The sequence below is a fragment of the Phycodurus eques genome, chromosome 13 (assembly GCF_024500275.1).
Source record: "Phycodurus eques isolate BA_2022a chromosome 13, UOR_Pequ_1.1, whole genome shotgun sequence".
NCBI classification, from domain to species: Eukaryota; Metazoa; Chordata; class Actinopteri; order Syngnathiformes; family Syngnathidae; genus Phycodurus; species Phycodurus eques.
In genome coordinates this window covers 12,336,695-12,353,271 of record NC_084537.1, presented here as the reverse complement: position 1 = coordinate 12,353,271, position 16,577 = coordinate 12,336,695, and the positions used below count along the sequence as shown (strand labels likewise).

The 16,577-nt window shown below is 41.4% G+C and overlaps 2 protein-coding genes across 2 annotated transcripts; one reads left to right on the top strand and one right to left on the bottom strand.

Annotated features, from left to right (window-relative positions):
* Positions 1-45: 45 nt before the first annotated feature.
* Positions 46-2,738, top strand: LOC133412030 (transcription factor JunD-like). The gene has a single exon (XM_061695003.1). The coding sequence runs from the start codon at positions 243-245 to the stop codon at positions 1,110-1,112; it is 870 nt and encodes a 289-aa protein (XP_061550987.1). The 5' UTR covers positions 46-242; the 3' UTR covers positions 1,113-2,738.
* Positions 2,739-3,160: 422 nt separating this feature from the next.
* LOC133411820 (ras-related protein Rab-3A-like) lies at positions 3,161-13,669 on the bottom strand. Its single transcript, XM_061694527.1, has 5 exons — positions 13,592-13,669; positions 11,498-11,722; positions 8,320-8,438; positions 7,566-7,690; positions 3,161-6,243 (listed from the first exon to the last, which is right to left on the bottom strand). The coding sequence occupies exons 2-5, from the start codon at positions 11,720-11,722 to the stop codon at positions 6,053-6,055; spliced, it is 660 nt and encodes a 219-aa protein (XP_061550511.1). The 5' UTR covers positions 13,592-13,669; the 3' UTR covers positions 3,161-6,052.
* Between the last annotated feature and the right edge of the window lie 2,908 nt (positions 13,670-16,577).

The following is a 16,577-nucleotide window of genomic DNA, read 5'->3' as shown; positions in this document are numbered from 1 at the left end:
TTGGGCCAATCTGCGCGCTTTGGGGTGACATAATGGAATTTTTAGGGCAGCGCATACACAGCCGACGTGCCACAAGGAAGAGACGACGAGGACGGTAGAGCCCCCGCGTCTGAGGCTCTCCGCGGAAAGAGGGTGGTGGTTTACAGGAAAGCTCGACCGGTTTCCTCCATGTTTTGGATACTTGCATTCGCGAGTGCACAGCCTCGGACAGGAGCCCTCGCGCCGTCTATGCCCGCAGCACCATGATGAAGAAGGACGTTCGTCTCAACCTGGACACGCAGAGCTCCGAGCTCAAGGCCACTCCGCTGCGCGACGCCGACGTGCTGCTCAACTCGCAGGACTTGGGGCTTCTCAAGCTGGCTTCCCCCGACCTGGAGCGCCTCATCATCCAGTCCAACGGGCTGGTGGGCGCCGCCAACCCGGCGCCCCATTTCCTCTACCCGAAGTCGGCCAGCGACGAGCAGGAGTTCGCGGAAGGCTTCGTCAAGGCTCTGGAGGATCTGCACAAGCAGAACCAGCTGAGCGAGGCGGGCTGCGTGTCTGTGGACAGACTGGAGCTCCTCGGCGCCGCCAACGCGGTGGCCTCGTCCGGGCTCCAGACGTCGGATCTGCCCGTGTACACCACGCTGAACGGCTACGCCGCCAGCCCGCTGCACGGCGGCACCACCATCAACTACTCCACCGACACCATCCCCTTCCCCCCGCCTCCGTCCCACCTCACTCCGCAGCAGCAGCAGCAGCAGGCGGCGGCGGCGCTCTCCCGGCTGCAGTCCGCCGGCGGGGCCGTGAAGGACGAACCCCAGACGGTTCCGGACATGCAGAGCCTCGGGGACAGCCCGCCTCTCTCCCCGATTGACATGGACAACCAGGAGCGCATTAAGGCGGAGAGAAAAAAGCTGCGCAACCGGATAGCTGCCTCCAAGTGCCGCAAGCGGAAACTGGAGCGGATCTCTCGGCTGGAGGACAAAGTGAAGAGCCTGAAGACGCAGAACACCGAGCTGGCGTCCACGGCCAGCGTGCTCCGGGAGCAGGTGGCCCAGCTCAAGCAGAAGGTGATGAACCACGTCAGCAGCGGGTGCCAACTTTTGCCAAACCAGGTCCAAGCTTACTAATTCCACAAATGCCTAACAATGACTTTGGAGGCATATTTTGGTCAATGCACTCTGCAGGTGAACTGAAAGGTTCAAAAGTTGTGAGTTGCAGCCCGCTGCTGTGCGACTCAATGCAACCGGGTTGTTGGGAAACAGCCATGTAGCAAAGTGCCATGCAGCACCACCAATGTACACTTGCAGGGCTGTCAAACTCATATCTGTCGTGAGCCATATTGTAGTCATGGATTCCCCTCACATGGCTGTAAAAGACCATTTACAGTAAATGTATAATCGCCTCATTGTATTACATGTATGTAACAAACTCATGCATAAGTAGTTTGGAAAATAGTTAGGCTATTGCTCGATTTACAGTGGTACCTTAATTTACCAGTTGAATTTGTTCCGTGCAAAGCTTTTTTTAAAAAAATATTTACTCTTATAACAAATCAATTTTCCGCAATGAAATGAATTGAAATTCCATTCATCTGTTTCAGCCCCTACAAAACGTTTGTTTTAATAGAGAAAAATAGCACTGTATTGTGGACGAAAAAGAAAAACAGGTTTTATAACGTAATAACTGAACGTACTGTACTGTAATATTCACTTGTTGGCTGGAGGACTTTCAGGGCTTTGGCCTAGTAAGTCACATCAGGAGTCAGTTTGGATGGTTCGTCTGAGTGTGAGCATCTGTGCGCGAGTTGTGGCTTACAGCAGCTCCTTGCGAGTGTTCTCATTTTGAATTTGCGTTTGACCGTTTGTCCCGGCAACTGTGGCTCTCCTTGCTCAAATGCGAGGGAATTACAGTACATAAATTGCTCAATTTCCCCCCCCCCACTTAACTCTTGTGCCGGTGTATCTTAATTTGCTTGTACCTCAAATTTTGACAAAGCAAAATAAAGATCAGATAAGCGACTTTCACTCCTAAGTTGGGGCACTTGTAAGTCAGGGTACCACTGTCTTTTAAAAAGGGCTTGGTTTGTAATAAATGCTTGGAAAATCTGAACATTATTAAAAGTGAAGACAATTTGCAATTCCGGTACAGACTTTCCGCAAGAAACATGAAGTAGGCGCACATAATTTGCTTCTTTGGGCCACAACAAATGATGTGGTGGGCTGAATCTGGCCCCCGGGCTATGAGTTTGACACCTGTGGTGTACAGGATAGTATTGATGGACAATCTCAACAGCCAAATGGAAGGGTCTCACCAAGTGCTGCCATCCACCTGTATGTGTATGTATTTTTTTGTGGGTGTGTGTATATATATATATATATATATATATACATACACACAAACACTGCCTTACTTGTTTACAAGCACTTAGCAATGACAAATATAATTTTTTTTCATTTACTGAAGCATTTATTTACTTTTTGTTGTTTTGTTTTTCAAAAATCAACACTGTATGTGTTGTAGCAGTTGTGGGCGGTAAACCATTGTATTCCATTGTATTTTGCCTCCATGGTGGCTGCTTAGTAGAGTTTAGGCGTCAAACTTCCATGAATGTACGTGTATGTATTGGGAAGACCCATTTATCTGTGTATGACGGACTTTCATCTCTCTACCTGACATTTATTCAATTCACTACATTACTACAGCTAAAGCTGTTTTTGCTTATATTGTAAATAATAAAAAGCCTTTTCTTACCATTCCTCTTTGTTCTTGTCTTGCACAGTCCACAATGTGGACAAACAATAGATGAGGAGTGGGGAACCTACAGCCTGTGGGCCATATATAACCCCGGGGAGCATTTCATCAAAGCTGGCCAGCAATTCTAAGAACAAAAAAAATGCTTAAAGAAAAGCCTCAACTGCTTGTAATAATAATAAGCGAGTGTTAAGAATGTTTTTATAAATGTAGTATCGCTCTCGGGAGACTTAATAAAAACTGAAATGGGCTCTGGTAGGAAAAACTTTCCCCACCCTGCCTGCAAAGTGAAAATCACAACACGATTATTGCATTAGGCCTCCCCCTGTTGGCCAATAGATAAACACGCAGTCAATGTCACAGTCGTTAATTAAATGACTGTACTGTACTTATATTTGGTAGTAACTGTCGTATTTGAACAAAGTTCAGCTGCTCGGATTTATTTATTGATCCCTCATTTAAGCAAATCAGGCATCACAACATTACAGCACAATTCACACAACTAATACTAGATGGGCAGAAAAGAGCTATTTACAAGTTACGACTGGGTTCTTGAGTCGTATCCACGTTTACAGCCAAAGCAAAACACAAATAATAGCCACACAAACTGGTCGGGGGGCTGAAAAAAAAAAAAAGACGTACATTTTGTGTTCAGTGTATTCAGTGGACTGCCTTTTTGGAAAGGGCTGCTGCTGACAGGTATGCCAGTGCAAGATAAACAGTACTTTTAATTGGATTCCCCTTTCAAGCTTGGTGCAAACTGCTCACACAGACGCATATAGTACATGTGTGAAAACCATCAGCGGGCTCGTGTTGCTGATATTTGAGAGTGGAGGAGATAACGCGACCTGTTATTGCTCTGTGAGAACAGTCTGCTGTTACACTGGCATGTCTTAAAAAGTTACATAACTGATATGGAAAAGACAAATAAGCTGCCCGCCAAACGCCTGGAATGTTTTACTCTCCTCTCGAGCTTGTAAACACAGACATGTACAAAAAAATCGAAAAGATGCGAGGATTAGAAAGGAGATGCAGATTAGAACACAGCATTACAGGAAGAATGTGTGAAAAATAAATACTTATAAATAATACAAAAAGTATAATAAAAGCGTCACCATATTCTCGCATGCACATCAGTGAACGCATGTACAGTACACACACACACACACACACAGGCAAACCAACTAAATTCCATTTCAAAATTGAACATGCTAAAAAATATGATTTTCCATTTCCCAAATAAAGCTGAGGGTGCTGGCAGGTCATGGTGAAAGAAAATATATATATTAGAAACACACAACACCTGTAAGTCCTGAAATGTGTCACCACCAATAACTTCAACCAGCAACACAGACAACATGCACCCGAAAGCACGGGAAGGAATCCATTCTTCAGAAATAATTTCTGTATGTATAATAGGTTACTTCTGTATTTATATGCATCTTAAAAGGCATAGCTATTGAATTTCTCAATATTTACACACTCAATTATACACTACTCACAAAAAGTTAAGGAAATTGGGCTTTCGGGGGGGACGGGGGGACATTACATGTCCAAGGAGACTCTTCCAGTCTCTCTGTTGTAACCTGCTGACACTATAAGCTCAGAGCTTGTCACAGAGTGTCATCAGCAGGTTGCAACAGAGAGACTGGAAAAGTCGCAGTAAGGCATGGAAGTGGGCATCCTTGGAAATTTTTCAAACACCTGTTGTGAATTCAACTCCTTGTCAGAAAACAGCAAATTGTGCATAAAGTACTGAAACAGTGTGGGGAAAAAAGTTTAGATTGTCTTCTAAAATTGACACACAACATTGAAGAATGTTGTGAACAATACTGACAAATTTGAATGATTAAAGAATAAAACCGCCAAGTATATGAAATGAAGTTTCAACATTGTGAAAATCAAGTCGCTGTCTCCACTCTCAAATGCTGTAGGTGTGTCTGCTTAATGCTGAAACCACGGCCCGATCAAATGTCAACCGTCAATCAAACACCACTTCTACAGCCAAAAAACAGATGCTACTTTGTCAAGCATCTACCCTCTGGTGGCTGGACTAAATCCCACAAGGTCATCGCAGGGCTTATCCACGCCGCGACAACGAGGCGCTCTAAAGCAGCAACGTCAGCACAAAGCCCCAGTCCACACACTCGCAGTTATGTCTGACTTTTTTTTTTTTTTTTTTTTTTTTTATTCTCCCCCTCTTCCATCTTTCTGGAAGATGCATTTTCAGTGTGTAGGCATCAAAGTGCATCACTGGGCGCTATTTCTTAGCTGGAAAACTGAAAATGGTGAAAAACTATTTAAAGCTATATTGCCACAATTGAGTACTACAGAGTTCTCAGTCTGTTCACATTTTCATCAATTATCTTCAAACATGTATAATGTATTTAGAAACAAATCTCTGCGTTCACTTTACAGGGTATCTAAGTTCACGTACATTTTAGGTTTGTCTTAAAATTTCTCCAGAAAGATCAATATCTCTAACTTTTTGTGAGTAATATATCATTATCATCCCTTCTGTGTTAAAAAACAATGACACTAAATTGATAAACACTGAGGGGGTGCAGCACCAAAAACCAAACCGATGCTGCTGTCCACTTCAAATCACAAGTACTGCTTCTTTTTCAAGTTAAAAAAACTTGCAAGGCGCAACAAAATTCTTAAACGATGACTAGCATTTTGAGAAAAAGGATCCAATCAATGTCTTTTCCCCCCCATTTAAATACATGTTTGCTTCATAAAGTTTAATTGTAGAAACACATGGAACAATGAATACCTTTCAACTTGGAAATTAACTCTGCTCAGTGTGACTATGGCTAAAACAAGTCAAATGTTTTGTAATCATTAGGACTTGAAGCGTGAATGTAAGGGACTGGACATGACCAAATTACAGACAACAGTGAGAGCAGGCTCTTGTATTCTATGCGTGTACAGTACCTACCATCTACATGTATATGGGGGGAGGGAGACGATGTGGAAATGTTTGCATGTCACAGCGCACTCAGCTCGTGACTCAATTAGCATTATGCTGTGAGGATGATATAGATTGAAAAGAGCTCATCTTTGGGAATCGACTGTTTATGAGGAGGAAGTAGGGTTGATAATCTCAGCAGCAGTCAGCTCCTGTGTGTGTGTGAGTGTGGCTCTGTCTATTTGTGCTCAATCAATCTATGCAGGTTTACATGACATAAACTGATGAGAGAAATTAAAAAAGGTACTGTCTATGGGCTCCCATGACAGCAGATGTAGTGCATATGAGTGTGTGTCTGTGTCTGTGTGTGTGTGTGTGTGTGTGTGTTGTGTTGTGTTGTGTTGTTTAGCAAGCACAGTCCTGATGGGACCTCTGCGGCTGCTCGGTGAGCTGCGGCCCTTGTTTGGCTCCGCTGACAGTGGGGTCGTTGTTGTCCAGGGTCTCAGACATCCTCTCACAGATGATGTCTACCAGCCTCTCAAAGGTCTGCTTCACGTTGATGTTGTCTTTGGCGCTGGCTTCAAAGTGCTCGAAACCTACCGGCCGAGAGGGGCGACAGAGAGACAACAGTGACTCGTTCCATTGGGAAGTTTAAATTGTTTCTATATTTCTGCTCATAAGTCATTCACTGCTGTGGACGTCCAAATTCATCAAATGGAATCAAACCGTTTACCGCCACCAATGTATACAGTCGTGGTCACCATTATTGGCACCCCTTCCTTTTTTGCATAACATAATATCTTCAGAAATAAATTTAAATGTACCAAATTTATATAATCAAGATCTATTAATTGGCTGTCCAAAGTAATTCAACAAAGATTTTTTTTTTCAACTTAGATATTGTAATTTCAAAGAAAAGGGGAAAAAAAACCCAGAAAAGAGGATATGCAGCAATATTGACACCCCACCTTAATATTTGGTTGCATACCCTTTGGCAGCGATGACAGCCTCCAAACGTTTCTTGTATTTGTCTAAGCTTTTTGCACTTCTCAGGTGGTCTTTTCGCTCACTTTTACTTTGCAATTTGTTCAAGCTTTTTAACATTTGCAGGGTTCTTTTCCCCAATGGCAGATTTCCTCTCTCCCCAAAGATTTTCAGTTGGATTGAGATCAGGACTCATTGCTGGGCATTTTAAAGCAGTCAATTTTTTCTTTTTCAACCATTCCTGTGTGCTTTTGGGTGTGTGCTTTGGGTCTTTGTCTTGCTGGAGGACCCATGATCTTCGCCTCAAACCAAGTTTTCTTACAGTGGGTAAGACATTTCTCTCTAAAATCTCTTGATCATACAGTCAAGGCCTCCAGTACCAGATGTAGCAAAGGAGCCCCACAGCATTATGGATCTCATGGTGCATGTTTTTAGTTGTATATCTGGAAATACATTACCATGTTGCCATCAAAAGCCCCTTTTCAGTCTTTTTTGTTTTGTTTTATGGTTTGAGAAAAGCCACAAAAGTTAAGGTCACTGTTCTGCTTGACATGTTTCTTTACACAAAGAGCTAGGTTTCTCCGCTTTTTGGTCAGAAATAGGTGTTTTCGGTGAAACCAAACCATGTTCTACTATTGATTACTAAATAATGCAAAAAGCTACAGAAAAAATATATTTCTGGTAAAAGAAGAATCTACTTTCTTTTGGTATGTTCACCGTTTCCGTATATTGTCACAGAACACATTCTGTTGGTCTTAAAAGATCAGTCACAATACTCTAAAATGGCTGGCAATGAGGGGAAATCTGCTTTGAAAACAGTTGGCATTATATGAGTTATAAACCTCATAATTAAGGTAAACAACATACTACTAAACACTGCGTTCATTTGTAGTACAAGTATGTAGAGTTTGTAAATGGAGACGCCTCCACTTACCAAGCTGTTCTGACAGCTGCCGGCCCCTTTCTGTGGCCACTACCCGTTCATCATCCATATCAACCTTGTTCCCCACCAGGAGCACCTGAGCATTGTCCCACGAGTAGGTCTTGATCTGAGTGGACCTGTGGGGGGCACACAAAACATTGACGAAACTGGGCATGCACTAAACCCGCATTAAGTAATTCCAAAACATTAAGGCTTGGGATTTTTAAATGTCACTAGTAGGAAACAGTTTCAGTTTTATGCATTTACACCAACAATAATTTTATTTTTACAATTACAACATAAAATGGTGGCATTTTGGAGTGCAAAAAAATATTTTTTTCCATGGTTTTTAAAGTTTTTGAAAACACCGGCAATATTGCTCATCTTAACACTGAAATAAATGAGGGATTGTTTTAAAAATGTCATCCGTAAAATTAACGTTCACACATCATTACATTAACTTCTTTCTAAAAGCAGAATTATGACAATGCTTGATAGATTTGTTTGTACAGGTGTACCTAATGATATAGTCACTGAGCGATGTGTCAACAAGGCCACCAGACAGGTTTCAAACAAATATTTAACTTACTCGGCTCAGACGGTCATGAATGTTAAAATAAAACCAATATAGTCTATTCAATTCACTGGTTTCAAAAGCTTTCATAAGTCTTGTCACGAGGTAGCAAGTATTACATAAGTAAACATGAAAGTGGTGCTAAGCAACAATAGTACATAAACAAGGGTTTCCACTGAAGTGTCCCCTCACCAGTCTTGCACAGCGTTGAAGGACTCCTCGTTGGTGATGTCATACATGAGGATGAAACCCATGGCTCCTCTGTAATAGGCTGTGGTGATGGTCCTGTAACGCTCCTGGCCGGCTGTGTCCTGCATCAAAACACATGAGTAAACAGTCTTCCAATCACTTTCTTTGAGTAGCACACCTGAGGAGGACAAAAATGACTCTCGTACAATCAAAACTCTGGGAATTTGGACGCTACTTCAAGAAAAGGAGGGTTAGGTACAGTATGCAGTGTTTCCCACAGGATAGGAATCTATTTGTGGTTGGCGGTTGAGCGTTGGTGGAGAGGGTGGTTGAAATCAAACAACCAATTACCAAATAACTAACATAGTAAAGTAAAAAAATTCAATAAAAACAATACAATTGTTTGCCTAAATAGATACAAATAAATTAATATAAAAAGTAAAATCAAACACTTAAGGGCTCGACTAATTTTTGCATTGGTAGCACCTTTTTTGGGGGGCGCGGGGGTACAGCATGACCATGTATGATGTATTCTTACATGACTATCATACAGTAGCTTCGCATGAAATAAAGACTAGCAGTGACGAGTTATAATCTGCCAAATATTTTACTCTCTGCAACAAGCAGTAGTTGACTAAACAGGTCATTTCTATAGAATTTTAAAGGACTTAACGAAAACATTTTCAAATAAAAGCAAGCATAACAGGCATGTATGTGTTTACATGTAATCTTATAGCACATGCTTTAATGTTGACAAAAGAGTAAACCTAATGAAAGCCGGCTGAGAAATGAGCAAGTCCTCATTCACTTTCAATGTATATGCATAGCCCGTGATGAGAACATAGCCCCCGCCAATATGGCCACCACAGAGGCATGTCGCTACAAATCAATTTTATATTCCTATGTGGTTATAACGTTACATCTGTGTGCAAAGGCTAATTATGTCGGCAATGTTAGACTCAAGATAATGTTAACGTTTACAGTGTTAAGTAAGTAAGCGCACAACCGTTGATGCTAAAATTAGCACCCAACTAGACAAATGGCTTACCGAAATAACGCCACCTCTTTGTCAGAAATTGAATCAGCCACAATGTGCTTCCTTTTTAGATGCTCGTTTATCACTGCTGTGCTGCCATGAAAGGCAAGTTCTGTCTCGCAGGTTTTGCACCGCACTCCTCTTCAGTATTTGAAATGCTCAAACGTTCGGTCTCCGTTTCTAATACGTTAGCTGCAGTTCTTCTGAGTACGTCACACGGCTGATCACAACTGCGCATGTGCGTCATGGCCAGGAGCCAGGCTTGCAGACAACAGGTGAGCTAGCGGGAGGATTCAGGCACAAACACAAAGCTTTAAAAAAAAAAAATGAACGACGTTGACTATTAATTAATTAACATTAAATTAATTATCGACAACTTTGATTGTCGATGTAGTTGTGACTAGTCGAGTAACCTTGGCAGTCCTACTGCACATGCGGACAATTTACCAAATGAGAAATAGGAAGCCTCATGTCTATGAAATGGCTTGAGAAAATGTTCAACAATCATTTAACATTGCTGTTTAGTTCTACTAACTACTCTCTTATATTTAAAGGTCAAAGGACAAAGATGTCAAAACATGTTCTTGATAACTCTAGAACCCCTGTACAAACCACATCTGCCATTTTGAAGTAATTATATTGCAGATATACAGCAGTTAAATCGATAAATATGATTCAGAATGCGCCTTCTGCTTTTTGCATCCAGCGCCTTCCGGTCTTCGGCTCTTTCTGGCGCTGTGACGTCACTCCAGCCAAACATCCTGTTCATTCAGCATTGTGTGCTATTGTTCCTGTCCTTTTATATGTTGTCATATGATTTAGCGATTTCACAATGGTTTATTGTGTGTCATTTGGTTGTACAAATGTTTCAGGCAGTGGCAAGAGTTTCTTTGGCTTTCCAAGTGAAAAAGGAATATGTGACCAGTGGAAAGGGAAAGTCAATCGACAGGGGAAGAAACGTGGTCTGCTATGGGTGCCTAGCAAGCATTCCAAACTCTGTGCTGATCACTTCAAACCGGCGTGTTTTGAGAAAGACTTAGCAGAAAGCATTGGATACACAGGTGTAGTTAGGCAGACGCTGAAACCGGCTGCGGTGCCAACCATTTTTCTTACGGCCATCGGGACCTCAACTGGCCCGCAAGAGAACTAAATCTCACAGCCGCCACGGTGCAGCGGCGCAGACAACAGGTGAGGATTTCCTAGTATACAGTATACCTACGACTCCATTATGTTTCTTAAGCACTGGGCAGTAGGGGAAAAAAAAGACCCACGCAGTACTTTTCAGTACTGTCCTCTGTACTTTTGCCTATATGACAAGCCAATAGACATGGCAAAGACTTTCTGTGCAGCGTGGTATAACACTACTCGAGCGAAGGGCACACAATATGTAGGAATACTGTATACTATGTAAAAGCTTGGGGTGTCATTATTTCTAGCCATGACTGGATAAAAAGACATGCTTATGGCATGCCATCACATCGACCCAGTGGCCATTCTCATTTTCTGTTGTACAGCTGTTACTTGGCTTCTGGTCGTCGTCACTGTCAGGTTCCGACATCCTGATCGGCTCAAAACGGTATGGTTTGACGATGCCAAGTTCAGTTGGGTGCTCCTGTACGTCGAAATCCTCCTCTTCCTCATATTCCAACACGTTGCTCGCCATTGCGTATAGTTTTTAGGGCGCTCTGTTTGACAATTGCAACATCCCTTCTGGTAGCCCTTGCGAAGGATAGAGTAACCACACCCCAGTGTCTCGAGCTTCAGGTATGTTCGGGGAGTGCTCAATACAAGTAATAAAATCCAAATTTTTAGCTAAACTATAGTTGACAACTTGCTGGAAGTGACGTGCATATATTACATATTATATAAACAATGCAAATATGAATTTTAACTGACCCCATAACATCTTTGTCCTCTGACCTTTACCTTCAAACAGGGTACCTGTGTTTTTATTTTAGTAGAATATACTGTATGGTTTGAGAGGAAGAAGAGAGAAAAAAAAAAAAAAAAAAAAAAAAAGGCAAATAATTCACAGAAAAGAGTGTTAGTTTGAGCCAGTGGACGACAATGATCAGAATGGCACCACACTGCCTCAATTTGAGACAGGAAAACCTATGGACACGTAAAAGGCATTGGCCCCCTCACCCAGATCTGCAGCTTTATCCTCTTGTCATTCCTGTAGATGGTCTTGACCTTGAAGTCGATGCCCACCGTGCTGACGAAGGCTGGCGTGAACGAGTCGTCTGCATAGCGGAAGAGGAAGGACGTCTTGCCGACGCTGCTGTTGCCGATGATGAGGATTTTAAACATGTAGTCAAAGTTCTGGTCTGACGACTCCTTTTGTCCGTATGTGGCATTTGCAGACGCCATCTAGCCAAGTGGGGAAAAAAACAGTGATCAGTGAACAGGGAGTTGCTTGAGAAAACAGCACATTTTTATGTACAAAGGGTGGATCACGACAATTAATTATTTGGAGAAAATCCCAATGAAATTATTAACAACAGATGTAGACCAGTGCAGGTGATGTGCAGTTACTTCTTTCTTCTGGAAAGTTGTGAGGTTAACTTGCGATTGATGTGATCTGTTGTGTCACTCTATGAGAGTAGTTGGAAACACTGAGCATCCGCATGGAATAACACACTGTGGCAGTCCAGTGAAGTTCTATGCGTTGTGGGAGAGATCACATACACGCCACCAGAAACAACCCACATATTATTTTGAAGGAATACCTCCTTGAGAATCAATTAAAATATGATGTGAATTGTCAATAAGCAACAGGTTGTTCACACCAAGAGATTGTGTTGCCGTGACACCTGTGGTTTCTAAATTTGCAGTCTCGAGGTTTCATGATCATTAAATACATACAGTATTTACAAAAAGCTAGAAATATTTGGCCTTTGAGTGAAACTTACGTAAAATACACAAATACATTAAACTTACGTAAAATACACTAACCTTTAGCTATATTTTCATCTAATAAAGGAGAATCGGTTCCCCCAAAAATCTGTAAATAGGTGAATTCGTGAATATGGAACAGTGTACCCGTGTTCTATTTGACAGGGATTTGGTGCCATCCTGTGGCATCTTGGACCTACTGTGCAACACGCCAACATGACTGAATTACGAACAAATTAAAACTTATCGACTCACACCTGCACACCTGGCGATTGACCCTCACACACGTATTAACTCGTCACAACGGAAAACCTGACCTCTGGTGTTCTTGGAGAAACAACATTTTCTTGAACCACAGACAACATGGCGCGATTGTGAAGGAAGATGCAGATTTCCCTGGGCGCTGTAGCTATATTATAATAACACAAAGGGAATCAACGGAAGAGAGCAAAGGAGATCGTGGATATTTGAGGCTGTTGACAATGATTGATACAATACAAATAGGTGAATTTGTGAATAGACATGTTTTTTTTTTGTTTTTTGTGAATAGACATGCGCTCCTGTTGCTCAGCAAAACTGCTCCAGCATAAAAAAAAAAACGAATAAAGATCCACCACATTGCACGACTAAGCAGCCTAACAAAACAAGTGAAAACAAGTGTTTAAGGTGTATGAGTCCACAGCAGTAGTCGGCTTGAAGCCATTAGAACAAAATAAGCAGCCAGTGCACCACGGCCAAGATTGCAAGATGACACAACGGAAGTAGCAAGGCTTAGCGAGGCTAAGCATCAGATCAACTGGCTGACAGGATACAAGCGAGCTCCAAGGAAGGCTGTCTGGGAAAGCCAAACGCGGACAACCGTATGCTTCACGAGACCCCCTTCATCCCACAGGACACACACCGCAACAACAACAACAACAACAAAAATACCTCGACGAAACTGAGCAAAGACATTACTAGCGCAATTAAAGAGACTTTTCACATCGCAGCTTATCCAACATTAGCAGGCTGGTGAAACGTATTACCATTTAGCGGTGGGGGGGGGGAGGGGATATGTTTTGTCAAAGGGCACACATAAATGGAGTAAAACAACAACAATACGATTGTGGACAACACCGCCGCTTAATGAGATGTAATAAAAGTGACACACAGCTTCGTTGTCGCTATGTATCAGTGACAGGAGGAGCTAGCTAAGCATCCTTAGCTATGTCAAATGAAGGTTACTCTTCCTTATTTACGGCGACAAAAATCAGCCGAAACCGACACGACGGCATTCGACAAACTCGCAAATACTACTGCTGATACACACAGGGTAAGGCGGTGACGTTTTATCGTATCCTTTACCGTGAAATGCGTGGTTTCTTCTTGGCTTCGCTGCAGTAGTTGCACCTGCAGTAGCGCGTGCACCTCTTGATTGACAGATCGGGCCCAGGTAGGCGTGGCCGCCAAAAATGTAAGAATGACTGACAAGAGCGTTCACCAATCAGAGACAAGGAGTTAAAAATTCACACGGAGCTCCGCCTCACTAGACATGTACTGTACATTTGGGAAATCGAGAGTTCGAGACACATACTGTACAGTCAATATAAAACATCAGATGGTAAATGAAAGGGCCATTCAATGAAATACGAGCTTTTGCATCCCCAGGAAATAAAATCTATAAATGCACGATCAAATTAACTGTTAAATACATTTGTTTTATTAAGCAAGGAATTTAGCACCATGATCTGATTGCATATTTAATAAACACAATTTCGAAGACTCTTTTAAATTACTTTGAACACTGGTAAAATAGCCTTTATTGCCTGTCCCTGCGTCTTAAAATTACACTTTCCCAGCAAATATACTAATTTAAAGCCTATACAAATGTTTTTTTTATTTTTTTATTTTTTTTTAAATAATTGTGTTACTCCTTGTTCCAACTACGGTATACTTGATTTTCTTTAAAAAAAAAAAAAAATAGATTTATTTTAAATTCAAAGTACTTAACTCGTCGTCTTCCTGGGTTTTCACTTTACCCTAGCACTGTTGGTTTCCAACTTTTTACACCTAGCACCATTTAAAAAAAATACTTGGTTCTCCAAGTACTACCAAAATGACAAAAAATAAACTACCATACCATGTATCATTAAAAAGTATATTTAATATTTTTGTAAGCCATTTTAACATTATGCAGAGTTTGAGCATTAATGCTCAACCGCTGTGCTTAAATAAAATAAAAGAAAAAACTATTTATATAATAAGTACTGGATTGAAAAATATTCAAGCCATTGTAACATGCACAGTTTGAACATTTAATTCAGTGATTCTTTTGCATACCACGAGAGGGAGGCCGGTACCACCAGTGGTACCACATAAAAAATTAAGTTACCTGAGATGGGCCAATACACACTTTGAGTAGTTAAATCTGAATATTATTTGATTTATGGTTGAAAAAAGACAGAAATTTAGATTTACTGTACAAAAAAAGCAAATGGCACCAATTCACTGGAATGGCCCAAAACTCTGAAATATTTTTTTGCAGTATTTATAACAGGGTAAATTAAAAAATATGTATCGACTACATTATTAGTACAGTCACATTTCATTATTTTAAGCTCTAGAACGTCTTTCAAGTTTCAATATGCATTGCGCAATAGAGCTATTATGCATACGTATTATGCCGATCAAGTTTCATACACTGTACATTAATTTTACTGTCAATAACACCGTATTATAGTTCACACTTTTAACTAATTGTACACCCGCTACCGGACTGAAATAACTCTTTCTGTTTTTCATACTGCCATCAGACCCTTCAACAGCTGACAGAAATAAATTGGAGTCTATGCACACACAGCTTATCTTGATGTGTTTTGATACTACCTCCTCTGAGCATGCTGCTAATGTTGCACAATACGCAGCACAATCTAACGTTGCAGTAGTTGTGCATATGATTACTACTCTGAATCTTGAATCATTGCATTAGATAAAGGTTTTTATTTTACCACACCAAAAATATGGGAAGAAATACACACACACACACACACACACACATACATATATATATAGAAAAGGGCACGGTGGACGACTGGTTAGAGCGTCAGCCTCACAGGTCTGAGGACCGGGGTTCAATCCCTGGCCCCGCCTGTGTGGAGTTTGCATGTTCTACCCGTGCCTGCTTGAGTTTTCTCCAGGCACTCCGGTTTCCTCCCACATCTCAAAAACATGCATGAATTGGAGACTCTAAATTGCCCGTTGGTGTGAATGTGAGTGCGAATGGTTGTTTGTTTGTATGTGCCCTGCGATTGGCTGTCAACCAGTTCAGGGTGTACCCCGCCTCCTGCCCGATGATAGCTGGGATAGGCTCCAGCACGCCCGCGACCCTAGTGTTGAGAAGCGGCTCAGAAAATGGATGGATGGATATATATATATATATAAAAAAGCAGAGAATACATGAAAGAGTGAAATGTTTTTTCTTTTATTGGCAAGGCATACAGTTCTAGTTGGAAGGAGGGCACAAACACCCACAGTTAAACGAAAGAGAGATTGTCAAAGCTGTGGTAATCATTCCTGAACCATACATCATCAGGAAGAAGAGATTCTCATCTAAGATGACAATTTCAGACCGAAATCTTCACTGTCGACGAACAATATTCTGGAAGATCCTTCATGACAACAGAGGAAGACAGTAGAAGGAGAAATGTTTCAGAAAACCCTGAGGGAAATCTGCCACTCAACTATTTTCATACCAACAAAATATGAAAATGAGAAACTTTGCTTATGTATGTTATTTGCAGAAACAAACCGTAGAGGAGAAAAAAAGCAGAGAAACATTGGAACCTTTCCCATAAGTCCTTCTGACACATCATATGACAAATGAGATCTAAACCTTAGACTAACAAAGTCTACTTTTCCATTGTGTCTCATAGGTAGTATGGAAATAATAAATAAACTGTACATGGAGCAATGTGAGGAAATTGTACAAGATAAAACACACACTGAATCCTTGTGTATGTTGTGCTGGTTAAGATGCTGTTCGATAGACCTTAAGTTTTCAAGGCATCCTGTAGTGTTGTTGTGCTTGTGCTGTTAATGGTGACAGAAAGCATTGCACGTATTCCTCCAGCATGTTGGTGAATACATATATGGCCCAGAAAAAAAAAGAAAAGAAAATCCCAGGTGTGAAAATACAACATGAAAAAAGAAAAAAAATAGAAACATGACAAATTGACACATTGAATGGGAGTGATTTGTGCTAAAACAGAACTCTATAGTGGTCTTTATGCTGTTCATATCTTGTAGTCAAAGTTGTGCAACAAATACAGAAAAAGAGAAAGACTTCCATCCC

What these genes read in the sequence shown, in the direction of transcription:
- LOC133411820 (XM_061694527.1), bottom strand. Translation starts at nt 11,722, where the DNA reads ATGGCGTCTGCAAATGCCACATACGGACAAAAGGAGTCGTCAGACCAG. An exon ending in GGATAAAGCTGCAGATCTGG is followed by an intron (nt 8,439 to 11,497) that starts GTGAGGGGGCCA and finishes GTTTTGATGCAG; the next exon opens with GACACAGCCGGCCAGGAGCG. An exon ending in GCAGCTGTCAGAACAGCTTG is followed by an intron (nt 6,244 to 7,565) that starts GTAAGTGGAGGC and finishes CTCGGCCGGTAG; the next exon opens with GTTTCGAGCACTTTGAAGCC.
- LOC133412030 (XM_061695003.1), top strand. Translation starts at nt 243, where the DNA reads ATGATGAAGAAGGACGTTCGTCTCAACCTGGACACGCAGAGCTCCGAG.